Source organism: Drosophila sulfurigaster, chromosome 2L (genome assembly GCF_023558435.1).
Source record: "Drosophila sulfurigaster albostrigata strain 15112-1811.04 chromosome 2L, ASM2355843v2, whole genome shotgun sequence".
In the NCBI taxonomy this organism is placed as follows: domain Eukaryota; kingdom Metazoa; phylum Arthropoda; class Insecta; order Diptera; family Drosophilidae; genus Drosophila; species Drosophila sulfurigaster.
The window spans coordinates 25,221,074-25,234,619 of NC_084881.1; the positions used below are offsets into that span (position 1 = coordinate 25,221,074).

The window sequence follows — 13,546 nt, forward strand, 5'->3', positions numbered from 1 at the left end:
TTGGCCAAATTATGTGCGTGTCGGCTATTCATGAATCATTAACTGATGAGTTGATTCAATTGATTCATTTGCTTTAACCAAATATTGTCTTTGGTTCATTTGCAAACGTTACAAAGTGCTGACAACAGCGCCATCTCTTGTGCGCTTTTGTAAGCTGCAAAGTAAAGCGCAGCAAGCTTTCCCCTTTTGCAACTTAACTCGCTTTGCGCTGCAGATACTTCTGCAGAGAACAGAATACATTTGTATCTTGCAATTGTTTTAGTATCTTACAGATACATTTGTATCTTTTTTATTATTTTACTATGTAAATTGTTGAATGACGTTTTCAATGAACTGTGAACTGCTTTTCATCTTAATTTATTGAATCAATTATGTAAGATCTAAATGTATGGAACACTACCTTAAAAAAGACCCAAAATGTTTACTTTAAATCTTAAGTAAAAAATGAAATTATTCTTTTTGGTTTACATCAAAAGTCGTTGATAGTTTTAAGTAAATATGTAAGTACTTTTACACTTCAAGAATTAACTGATTCACTTAACGCAAGTCGAGAGCTTTGCATAAAAGCTTCAGCAGCTGCCTTAGTAAAGTTTCACCCTACACTTAGGGTGACCATTCTGAGCAATAGAGAGGTTATTTAAAAGATAAATAATATAATTGTTTTCTCTCAAAACGTTTCAACTTTTTTTTAAATTTTTAAAATCATACAATTACTTATGAGATAAACTGCAATTCTACCAAATTCGTAATTTAAGCTATACTTTAATTCAATTCAAATGTGTTTGTTCGTTATCAAACATATTATTCACATTAGCTATGGCGACGTCATCAGTCGAACAGAAGCACAACCATATAGTATAGAATACTACAATCGAGTAAATCAGTGTTTCAATTGAGAGTCGCCAGCAGTAGCAGCATGGGGCATCCCCAGGAAACGTCATCAGCACTCAGAGACGACGCTGTCGCTGTCGCTGTCGCCGTCGCAGTCGCTGTCAGCGTCGATGTTCGACTGAGCTGTGGCAGTGTGGCAGCAGAGCCTGCGGCTGGCTGGGCAGCACAGTCGTTACTCGGACGAGCAACCGTTTGCATCGCGCGCACTCTTAAGCACACACACACACACATTAAACAATCAAGGAGTTCCCCCAACTGACAGATTGAGAGCACCCTACAAAAGGATACACAAGGAATTCAACAAGCCCGTTTTTTGTTTGACTTGTTTACCGGAAAACCGGCGCCATTGTGTCGCCCTCGTAGAGCATCCAACTGAAGCATTCCCTAGAATTCCCTAGAAATCCCGAACTAATTATGACAGCATCCATGAAGTACATCATCGCTGGCTTCTGCCTCTTATCAACCGTACGCAATATACGAGGTGAGTTCACAATCTCCGCAGATCTTGAACGTGTCGTTCGAAATGCATTCGTAAACAGACAAAAACTAAAAATTGTTGTGGTTCATATTTGTAAATGAAGTGCCATTTGGGACTGTAACTACATCTGCCTCGACAAGGTCGACACAATTTGGCCATTTGTGTGTTGTTCTTAAATCAAAAACGAATAAGTGCGAGAGTGAAAAACTCAGGTGCGATCATGAAATGTGTTTATATATTTCACTATTTTCTTTTAGGTGAAATTTTTACGATTTTGTTTGCGGTGTTTATAAAAATTTGTAGCATTCTTAAAAATAGCACCATAACATTGTAAAAAGCTAAACAATTGATTTCCATAACTCAACTGGACGAAATCAACTCAGATGATTTCACGTCTAAGTATGGAAATATATCTTGCTGACTTTTTGGCATTTATTCCCCAGCCATTTAACGACTCTCTGAATGTCATAAACAAAGTGAAATTGAATGATTGATACAAGAATATCAATCATTTTCCATCTACTCGTTGCGTTTAATCAACCTTTCCTCTAAAAATTGTTTGGAATTTTGCCGAGATTTCCTAGAATTTAATAGCATTTTTTATAAAGGCAAACTTTGAGTAGAAAATTGATTTTAGCACACTGATTTTAAGGGCTTGGCCAGGTTCGGTTTTCTGACTTTTCTGGCTATCGCTCACGCAAGCAATTTATAGGTCAATGCTCAGAAAATTCGCGCAGTTTTTCGCCCATAAAAATGTATGTGTCAAATTGTTTTGGCAGCTTAGGCAATTTGCAGGTTGTTCGATGATTGGCAACGAAAACACATACTCTCGTATATATTTCACATATTTCTGTGTATTTTGGAATATCTTTCTTCGCTTTATTTATTTTAAAAATATTCGAAGCCTGTTGGCGTTATTACACACAAAACGAATGAGAAATATTCGAAAACGATTCACTGTAAAACACATTTCAATGCATCTATAAAAATCAACCTTCGACTTAATTAGCATCGACGTTAATTGCCATCGAATTATGTTGTTAATTGTAATGGATTTTAATTGAGTTAGTTTCGCTGAATAGAGAATTGAATAAACCTGTGTGTCCTGTTGCACAGCCTTTTGTGTGGACTCCTCCACAATTATCTAATTGGCTTGCATTCAATCAGAGGCATGTCGAGGACCCCGCTGCGCAGTCAGCAGTCAGCAGTCTGGATCTGTGCGCATGTCAAACTGGCGCCACAACGTCGTCTGCTCCAGTTTCCAGTAGTGACCGAGCATCTCAGTATCTCAACTGTACACGATTCCCAACCCCCTCTGCGCCCTGTGTTTTGTGTGTAAACTGTGTCAGAGACCTCGATAAAGATACAAGGACCAAAAACTGGGATGCGAGGGCTCGAATTCCTTGGCATGAATTGCGTAATTCGTCGACGCTACTGATAATGAGCAGGCGTTGTTTGTCGCCTTCTTCGACTGGGAATGAGCTATCAAAACAGGATGCGCAGATTGAACACGCTTCACAGGATGCCACAAACACTTGCCTCCCCGCTTGTTACCCTCACACTTTTGCTACCCTTCGCTTTTGTCACACATTGTTACTTAATTGCAGGCGACAACACACTTCCGATGCGTATCAAATTATGTCTTGTTGTTGTTATTCATTATGCCTGACAGTTTCGGTTTCTAATTTTTTCTTTAGTTTGGTGGTGTGAGGCGTAAGTGCGGAAGCCTTTTTCGGTATAATGTTGCAATTTTAAACTTTAAGTTTAAGGGTTGAAAATCATTTCACCAAATTTGCATACAGACGCAGATAAAAAAAGAATTTCCTGTGGACTTTAATTTCAAAGGCAAGCTAAGCTTTCAATTATGCAAAAAAAACAAATTAAAGTAAAGGGATATTCGATTACTATATATATAATACATATATAGAGTTCTTTATACATTCTATATACATTTTTTATTACTATACTCTTTGCATTCAGTGCATTTTAAGTAGCAATTGTTTGCACCAACTATGCCACCCAATACTGAGCACAACTTATTGCCTGTGCGTGAGTGTGACGATAACAAAACAGTTGAGACGCCGCGACCTTGACTTCTCTGCAAAATTGTGGTATATACAATCAATTACTCACACTCACCTCTATAAAGTAGCAGCCAGTGTAGAAGAGTGGGAGAGAGAGTGAGACTCTTTAACTCCTTGTCGTGGCTTCTGGCAAATTACCTGCAATTTCACGTCAGTCTACAGGAAGCTTGAAAACTAGAACGGACAAGGCTGAAATTCAAAAGAAGAAGAAGAAGAAGGCGTGGGCGCTGAACAGGGCTAAATCGCAATAACAAGAACAGACAGGCACAACAACTACACAAGTAGTATAGAGTAAGAACAACTACTGAACTAGAAAGCTAAATACATCGCCACGTCTTCAGGGTTGACAGGCGAAGGACAAACTCTCGACACAACAGAAAATTGCAGCAAGCAGCTCGAATTCTAATTCATAATAGCGTAATTTAATATGAACGTACTTACCGTTTTGCTGAAATATGAAATGCAAATGTTGTCAGCGTCAATATTTGGCACCTCAAACCTCCAAAGATACCTCGAGGGATTGTTTTGCCTGGTCAGCACCTAAAACGCGTGTTCAAGGTCTAATTCCCTATTCCCTCTCCTTTTTGTTGTCCAACTGGCATGTTTACTTTAGATTTATGGTAAGTTGGCTGTTGAATATGTAAGCAAATGTTTTCCCCCTTACTTGATCCCTTCACCTTGTTGTTCTTTGTTGTGGACATGCGAAATACTTTCAAGGCCTTGCGGAAAAACCATCTTGATCTTGACATTCTGCCGTTTGCTGCTGGTGTGCGAGTCTTCTCCCCTCAAGCTAATCACGCATACTCGCAATAGTGCTTATCTGAGTTTGGTCAGAAAACACACACGCAAACTAAATGTTTGTGTGCTATTTCGTTATGACCCAGCAGGTGGTTCCTGGGGACGAGTCGAGCAGCCAACTAATGTGTGATCTCCTCCCCTCAAAAGAATAATACTAAGTAGCTGCATTAAATATTCATTTTATGCGAATCAGTTCTATAAATACGTGATTCTTTTTCGTCAGACTCTCTCGGTCAATGTCTGACGCGGCGTCAATGTTTACCAAATTCAATAAGAATCGAAGAAAAAACAAATTATAAAGAAAGCATAAATAAACAAAGCAGCTTGATAAAAAATCGACCACTACGAGAAATCTAAATCAATCTGTGAGCAAGTTGTTGAGTGATTAGCTGGCAAATCAATTTTTGTGCATTTTTGGCACTTTCAATGTATACTTTCACAATAAATACTTTATAATTGTAAAACAACATTGATTAATGATCCATACGTCAATGTTTACTGTGGAATTATATATTTATATTTTTATTGCTGCCTTTCACACATGTGGTTCATTCTAATATTTGAAATAAAATTCTGAAAATGCCGTGAGCAATGTTTGGAATTTAAAAATCATTTTTATAGAATATCCGCAAACATGCTTCAAATGTTTATTGTTGTTAATGATCAACTTTAATAGAATATTTATGCAAAAAAGCATTTTTATGGTTATTTCACAAGTTTTTTTTTTGCCACAAGAAAGAATAATTTATTTGCAAGTCATTAGCGCTTAACTATGCCATTCAATAGTTGACTGAATTACGACACGCGTTCACTACAATTTCAATTACAATACTATAACGCTGCGTATACGTAATAAACAAGTAAGAAAGCTACAGTCGAGCGTACTCGACTGTGAGATACCCGCTACCCAATTTGATTAAAGCCAATATATTTTGCGGTATTATTCTCAAAATATACCAAATATACTGCAAATATACTAAAAATATACCAAATGGTATATGTGGTATATCGATATAGTACCGCGTTCACAATATACCATGGACGGCTCAATATACCAGATTGTGAGGCAAAGCAACTCAGATCCCTAGTAAGAAGGCGTTTTTGGCCATACAAAAGTATTTCTTTAATAACTTCGACAATTTTTATCTGATCGCAACCAAATTTTCAGGAATCATAACTACTATAGTTATTATTATATATATCAAAATTCACAACATTAGCTTTAAAATTACGCTTTTTATTCGATTTTTTTGATTTGCGGGGGCGGAAGTGGGCGTGGCAAAAATTTGAAACAAACTTGATCTGCGTGCAAACATAACAAATGCTGTCGAAAAAATTATAGCTCTATCTCTTATAGTCTCTGAGATCTAGGTGTTCATACGGACAGACGGACAGACACACAGACGGACAGACGGACAGACGGACAGACGGACATGGCTATATCGTCTCGGCTGTTGACGCTGATCAAGAATATATATACTTTATAGGGTCGGAGATGCCTCCTTCTACCTGTTACATACATTTCCTGTCGGCACAAAGTTATAATACCCTTCTACCCTATGGGTAGCGGGTATAAAAATACTCAATGACGGCGCCGCTTGGACTGGCTACGCATAATTCAGCGTCTTCCGCTCAGTCTGTGTCTCTGTCTGGGGCAGCTGATGCTCTCAATGAAACCGGGGGTTGAACTCTCTATATTTTGGGGGTGTCCTTTAGTTGTTTTTGGCAAGTAAACGATGATGTCAACAGCAAAAACTTTGTGAAACCCTGTCGCCATTTTTAGATTGTAGTACGCTGACAAACTTTGCTTGTGAATGAGCAAAATGTATTGAGCGTAATCTCAATAGAGGTCAGAGCTTACCATAAAGGTCACAAGCAAACTAATCGAATTGTCTTCCATAGGAGAGGAAAGGAAGCCTTTGCAGTGCTGGCACTGCAGCTCGGAGACCGCTGGAGCCGAGGACTTCTGTGATGTAACCTTTCAGGAGGACAATATACCCCAAGAGCTGATCAAGGAGCGCAACATCAATTTGCTCCGTACTTGCAACAGCAGCATTAACTCCGATCACGAGCGTCCTGTTTGCCGCAAAACAGTCGAGGAAAGTAAGTAGTAAAATGAAATATCGGTTAACTGCAAAACCATTAACATTGAAATGCGATCTATTGCAGGTAATGGCAAGGTGATCACCAAGCGATACTGTTACTACACCAACAAAGCGGATCCCTTGTATCTCTGCAACATGACCAGCCCCGACAAGAATGTGCGCCGAATATTCTGCGAAGATTGCCTCGAAGATAGTTGCAATGGAGCTGCCTCCTTGGTCGGTTTTCTCAGTGCTCTTCTGTTGCCGCTGTTGGCTGTGGCCAACTAAGTGAGAGTCGCAGGGAGACAATTCTATCTCAATTTCGGTTCGAACGTGATATTTTATTTAGCCTCCCCCCCCAAGTGCTTAGCCCGCTGCGGATATAACAGATGTATTTTAAATAGTTTAGTTGTAGTTTGTATTACTTCGTATTATATTTATGTTAGGCTCTTGGTTAATGTTCTATAATTATAGTTGAATTTTACACGAATTACATGATTTGCTTAACACGGCTTACGGCGGCATTTTAACTAATCATTTTAACTTAGTAAATGAATAGATGAGAATTACATAAACCACATAAATAAATTACAATTACTCAAATGCTTTACGAAGCAACACTATATATTATTAACTACCATAAACAAACGAAGCACCGCTCTAATAATTCAATATATGAAATTGTCAAAGAAACTATAAGAGAAATATTTTTAACGTATAAGCCAGACACCAATGTAATTAACACAGTTGCATTCTACACACAAACACACACCGAATAAAGTTCATAATACAAATGACAACTGGACTTACTTATGGGTGAAGAGGAACTAACATTTTAATTATCAGTATGGGTGATTTATTGAATACCAACTCATGATTTGTAGACCAGAATTGACTGCCATTGGAGTCTCCCATAGCGACAGCAAACTAATCCAGCAGTAATCCAATTAGGCGACCTACTTTATTTGCCACTGACCCATTCAAATATCCTGCACCTGTCACCGCGTTTGTCCTGCCAATCGCTGTGCTCAATCTGTGACAGCCTGACAGTTGACACAGTCATCCAATAAATCTTTGTTGACACTATCTAATTAAATCTATGCAAATGGCGAGTGCAGTTCATCCCATTCTTAACTGCCAGGCCCCCTGTGTGCAATCAGCTGTCGCCTCATTTGATTTACATGAATGTTGAACTAGATACGCATCAATCGACACTTCCTTAAAGCATTTTGTTTAGTGTTAAAGAAACTGTTTAAGGTTTCCCAAACTCGAAACCTTAAGCAATTGAAATGCATAATTTTGTGACGTCTTGCCCATGTCCGAAGCCCTGTTTTTGGTAATTCCACTAATTCACTAACACCTAATCCAATTTAGCGACAAGTGAATAATCCATGGGTTTTCCGTTGACCTAATTCCATATTTGTCCTGCACGTTTGGGTTTTTCACCCCCTCTAACTCAAACAAAAAAGCAATTGTCGCACAGTGTGACATTAATTTAATCAGAGTGAAACTTTAAGCATGATTTGTGTCAACCCATTCAATGGCACCTCTCCTAAAGTTTGATCATTGAAACTGTCTGCCTACAAGTATCGCATGCGAGAAAAAAATAACTCCAAAACATGTTGCCTACTTTTAGGAGGTAGTATTAAATTTAATTTTGTTTCAACTCTATGTTGTTCTCATGAATTTGCAGTACTCAAGCAACTAAAGCATTTTGTACATTAAAGACGAATTGCCTGTAAATAAAATTAACACTTTTTGACAATTTCAAGCTAATGAGTTTGTTGCTAAAATTATTTATTGCAGTCAGATAATCGAACTTAATGATAAAAGTCATTTGGCAGCTTAATAAAAACCTAATTTAAAGAGTCTTAACTCTTCTTTATTATGTTTCATTCGGAATGTACTACGTAACTTTAGTGTGATCAACAGCAGTTTTCTCGCAGTGATTGGAAAACTCGCTTTAAAACTAAATTTCAAAACACACAGCGAATTGAAAAGCAAAACAAAGCAGCGAAGAAACCGGTTTGACTATTGCTCAATATTAACAACACATAGCGTCGTATTTATGTTTTGCGTATGTAATGACTATATACATAAGTCTTCCACTCAAAACAAAAAAATTGTTTGGAGCAGGCAGCGCTGCGGCAGCGCAGTCAACGCAGCAGCGCTCATGGAACTGAGTGATACGAGAAACAGGGGATGGTGTATGGTGAATTGTGGAAACGCCAGACGTCTGAACCGTTCAACCAAATTGTGAACTTTTCAGACGTGCAGCAGACATCGCCAACGGAGGTTGAGATTCGTGCATATTTCGAGTACTCGAAAAACTAAAGAAAACTTTGATAAATCACACACATACTTAACACTTATTTTGGTTGTACATTGAAAATGGTGTCCGCCGTGAAATGCAGTTTGGCCGTGGCCGTTATGCTAAGCTTGGCCTGTTCGGGTGTGTAAACCAGTCGATTCACTTCACATAACTGACATGCAGCAGATGCAGTGATTGTTTTGCAATGTGAAACGTGTTTTTGCTTTTTGTAACCGACAATCATATTTTGTAATTTTTAGCCTATGCACTTAGGTGCTACCAATGCGAGTCGCTGACTTCACCCAAGTGCGGCTTGAAATTTGAGGCTGATGATAGCATGCTAGTTGATTGCTCGAGAATTGGACCTCCGCGTTATCTCCAGAATTTCTTCCCCGCACGTAACGCCACCGGCTGCATGAAGAAGACGCTCGAGAGTGGTAAGTAATAGTGAAATCAGCGAAACAATTAACAGCATCAAAGCGCCCATTAAATGCGGATTTAATGTGCGTGCAAACGCGTATCGCTTTATGCTTCGCTCCTCTCTGTCTCTCTCTATGGTTGTGATGTCATTTTATGTACATGTAACACACATACATATATTCTTTTGCGCAGTTGCTGGATTCTATTTAGGTATTTTTTTTGTCGGTGATATTTGTCATATTTTTTGTATTCTGCGTGAGTTCGTGTAATTTCGTATATTTTAGAGATTAGAAATAATAGTGACGTGATTGTATTTCAGTTTTGTATACAAAAATATTTTAATTTGCATATATAAGTTTTTTTTAATGATTCAAATTAGCTTGGGAACGAGCTGCGAATGAACACTTTGAATACACACACAAATAGATTTGTAATCTGTCATAACAAAACTGCGACTTATCTAAGGTCACAAAGGCATAGAGTTAATCATTTCAGGCACAATAAATACTCTCCAGTTGCCAGTTCGCTTGACTTCATCAGCTAAATGGCAATTACAAAAACCTGTTGACTTAAGAATTTTTAGCACGCCTCACAGATCGTAACGAGTTGTTCATAGTAAACAATGACGCAGATAAAATTGCACAAACAGTTCGCATTGTTAACACTACCAGATGACAAATAATGAACACATTTGTTTTGCCGTCAAAAAATATGAAAAACAAAGTGAAAGTTTTCCTATTGATAACATATAGTAATTCAAATTTGGTCCATTTCCAGTTGTGGGTCATCCGCAGATCGTGCGCACCTGTTACTTTGGCGATATCTACAACAATCAGGGCAGCTGCCAGTCGGATCCATCGCTGCCCTTCGTTAAGCAACTGGGATGCGAAGTCTGCACCGGTAATGAGTGCAATGGATCCTCATCTCTGGCACCTCTGGCTGGTGCCATTCTGTTGTTCTTTGGCGTGGCTCGCATCTTGGCCTAGAGATCTCTTCAGTCTATGTATTGTAATTGGTCGTAGTTCTTAATCTTTTCGGTTGTACTATATTTATGCATTTCTTTCCGCATTTCTTAAGTGCATTTGATTTGATCTGACTCTCATAGTTATGAAACATTTTCGTTTAAATTTGTGCCTACTTCAAATGCAATTGAATCAAATTATAAGTATTTAAAGATCGCTCATTCTACATTTACATCGCTTTCTTCTTAAATCAAATAAATGAATAATATATAAAATGATATCAAAGTGGTTTTATTTTTGTGAAAAACCAACATAATTTGTGTTCAACAGTCTCAACAAGAATTTAAGTATTTAGTCTTACTATTACAAACAAATATAAATTTTATTTTTATAATATTTCTTAGATTTCTTTTTACATTTGTACTTCAGCTCTTTCTAAATATTGTTCATATATTTAGCCCTTCAATATCACAGTTTATGAGTAAATTAGCGTAGCGTTTATGAAGAGTATCAATTATATAGTAAATAATGAAAGATGACTGTATTCATTACAATAAGTATGTTAAACAGATCACACTAACATTTTACTGCCAGCTCGAGATTTCTATAGTATATTGAAACACACGTGAACTGATTAAATACTTAGGTGTGTTCGTAGTTGACAAATACTTGAAGTTTATATACAAAACTTAGCTCATAAGCTATGTGACTCATTTGTCGATTGCTGCTCTAGACTGAAAGTAATACCTGAGCAATTTAAATTAGCATGTATAACAAATTTTTGAGACTGGGAAAGGTCAGGCGCAATCCGGTGACCCTTCTCCAAAAAAAAGGGGCACTCGCCCTCATGCTTACATTATTTGTGTGGGTTGAGACGATTCTTGAATGTGCGCCTGCATTGTTAATTATGTTTAATTGAGTTAAATTTCAAAGCAAGTCGAATCTAAATTTAAAAAGTGTTAAACACACACATGTATTTCACTGCACACAATGATAAGGTCAAGAAACTGCAGCAATCAGGGAGGAACGGGGAAGTTTCGTCGAGTTTCCGTAGTTGCAACGACTGCTCAATTAACCCACACTCATTTGGCATAATTTGAGAAATTAACCAATTGAAGAACATAGTAAATTATGAAAGAAAAGCATTCGATGCGATCGCTTGGGAAAAGCCACTTAAAGGCCCTAAGTGAAATTACAAATTTGGTTAATGAATTATTCCAATTTCCCGCACAAAAATGAAGTGATTAAAATTATATGCTGTTTCAAAAGCATGAATACTAAGAATACTAATTTAATAACTATTAATTATAAATTCAATAACTCCAATTGTGCTCCAGTATTTTAGCTGCTCTACCACTAGATAGATCACTTTACACCTATTTGATACATTTCTTTCTATAAACAATATATGTAAGTAAATATTTACCTATAGTAATAGTTAATTGTAAAAAATAGCATTGCTTATAAAAACAAAAAAAATGTATGGTTGTAAGTCATAATGTTGTATATATATACATACATATGTATGTATTAATAATTCAATTACCCAACAAAATAATTTATTGCATACTTTCAGGCGCTAGTGGATTATTGGATCAGTGCTTTCACTCATTGCATATGTTTAGTCAGGGATAACTTATCACTGAAAAATGCAAGACAGCTAAAAGTATATTGCATACTTTTACGTGTTTATAAATTTGTTTCAATAAAATTTACATACATGTCAGTTAACCTCTAAGGTTGGCCATAGAAAAAAATGCGAGCACATCATATCCACATCATTTATGAATGACCCCTCATAATGCCTTTATTAAGTACATTCAGATGACTAAATATTCAGATTTTACATATAATATATCACGTACATGCATCAATAATTAATTTAAATTTTTTTCTTATAAAAATATCACAATGTGGTTTTGACAAAATCATACAATATATGGGCTTTAGTATGCGTAACACACGATTCTAAATTAAGGATAGCGTGTGTTATAATGATTAACAAGCGAGCTTATAAAAACTCTGAAGCCATCAAGATCGCTAGCAGTCGCTTGTTCGTATAGATCGACAACGGTTCGTGAATTTTTTTCTCAGTCAAAGCATTCCCGTTTTGTGTATTCCAAAAATGGTGTCCAGTGTAAGGAATCTGTTGTGTCTAACCATTCTGGCAGTCTTGGCCAGCACGGGTACGATATATCTCGGAAAGTGCATTCATCGTTTTACTGAATATTAAACTTTTGCTTATAGGCTATGCCATCCATTGCTATAGCTGCAGCACGCTTGACAATCCCAAAGCCTGCAAAAAAAATGCGACTACTTTGACAGACTGCAGTACCGTTGAACCTCCTGTTCACCTTAGCAAACTTTTTAAAGTTGGCAATGCCACAGGCTGTATGAAGCGTAAAGTAAAAAACCGTAAGTTTTAAGAACTCATATTAAGTGCACAAACAGTTATCTAAATTATTATTGTTAAAATAACCATATCAATAATATATACTCTGCTAAGGACTCACCTCTAATTATAATAGCTAAAAAACTAAGCAATAAACCATTTAAATAAACAAAGATCGGTATGGTAATGACAGCCTCCTTAGACATTAAATACACTTCAGCCTCCCACAACCACTTCAAAGATTCTTCGTGGGCATTTTAACACTTCCTGGGCATAATAAACACAGACCTTTCTCTCTCTCGCTTTCCCAATATCAAAGCAAGTCTACCCAACCATACATGCATATACATAGTTACTACAGAAGACAGAAGAATTAATTAATTCATTTAAAACTACTCCTCAATTTTTTCCGCCGAATTCATTGCTAATTAAATCTTTAGGCTTAAACAATACACCAATAACTTTAGAAACATGTACTATTAGACTATACATCTTTAATTTTCTTACGTGCTTTTCTGTCCTACACATCTTACTCCAACAATTCGAACATCCTTGATTTCCCGAAAGCTAATATAAACATATAAATATAATTATCATACTTGTACATTTAAATAACCCGTAAATATTATATTAAGAAATCTTTTGTAAATAATTTAAGCACATATCTATGTATATACTATATATATATGTATATATAATATAGGTTGACCCATTGATTTTGACTAATTGCCATTCATTCACTCAAATCAATTTTATTTGAGATATTTAATGTGATTAACTTAATTAAATTAATATAAAGTAATATACAACTGCGTAATACTAACGTACTTTATGTTCTGAACAGTATTCACATAAATTTTATATTTTCAATTAAGCGACCCTGAAACAAACGGGAACTCAATATGACTGCTACTTTGGCGATGTAAGCAACAAACAGGGCTGCGAGATGTCCGATGAAGTAAAGAAACTGAATTTCATCAAAATTTCCTGCAATATCTGCACCGAGGATAAGTGCAATGGATCGGACTCTTTAGCTCCCATTGCTGGAGCAATAATCCTTTTCTTCAGTGTGGCCCATTTGTTGACTTAAAAGTGCGATTTAAGTTTCTCACGTCTCAGTAATAAA

The 13,546-nt window shown here is 36.7% G+C and overlaps 3 protein-coding genes across 3 annotated transcripts; all 3 read left to right on the forward strand.

Annotated features, from left to right (window-relative positions):
* The first annotated feature begins 1,050 nt into the window (after positions 1 to 1,050).
* Positions 1,051 to 7,129, forward strand: LOC133850338 (uncharacterized). Its single transcript, XM_062286398.1, has 3 exons — positions 1,051 to 1,372; positions 6,154 to 6,354; positions 6,421 to 7,129. The coding sequence occupies exons 1-3, from the start codon at positions 1,306 to 1,308 to the stop codon at positions 6,621 to 6,623; spliced, it is 471 nt and encodes a 156-aa protein (XP_062142382.1). The 5' UTR covers positions 1,051 to 1,305; the 3' UTR covers positions 6,624 to 7,129.
* Positions 7,130 to 8,595: 1,466 nt separating this feature from the next.
* On the forward strand, positions 8,596 to 10,306 carry LOC133850070 (uncharacterized). Its single transcript, XM_062286033.1, has 3 exons — positions 8,596 to 8,787; positions 8,907 to 9,083; positions 9,844 to 10,306. Exons 1-3 carry the CDS (start codon positions 8,727 to 8,729, stop codon positions 10,050 to 10,052), a joined length of 447 nt encoding a protein of 148 aa, XP_062142017.1. The 5' UTR covers positions 8,596 to 8,726; the 3' UTR covers positions 10,053 to 10,306.
* A 1,795-nt stretch (positions 10,307 to 12,101) lies between these two features.
* LOC133850164 (uncharacterized) lies at positions 12,102 to 13,546 on the forward strand. The gene is made up of 3 exons (XM_062286162.1): positions 12,102 to 12,214; positions 12,276 to 12,443; positions 13,296 to 13,546. Exons 1-3 carry the CDS (start codon positions 12,154 to 12,156, stop codon positions 13,508 to 13,510), a joined length of 444 nt encoding a protein of 147 aa, XP_062142146.1. The 5' UTR covers positions 12,102 to 12,153; the 3' UTR covers positions 13,511 to 13,546.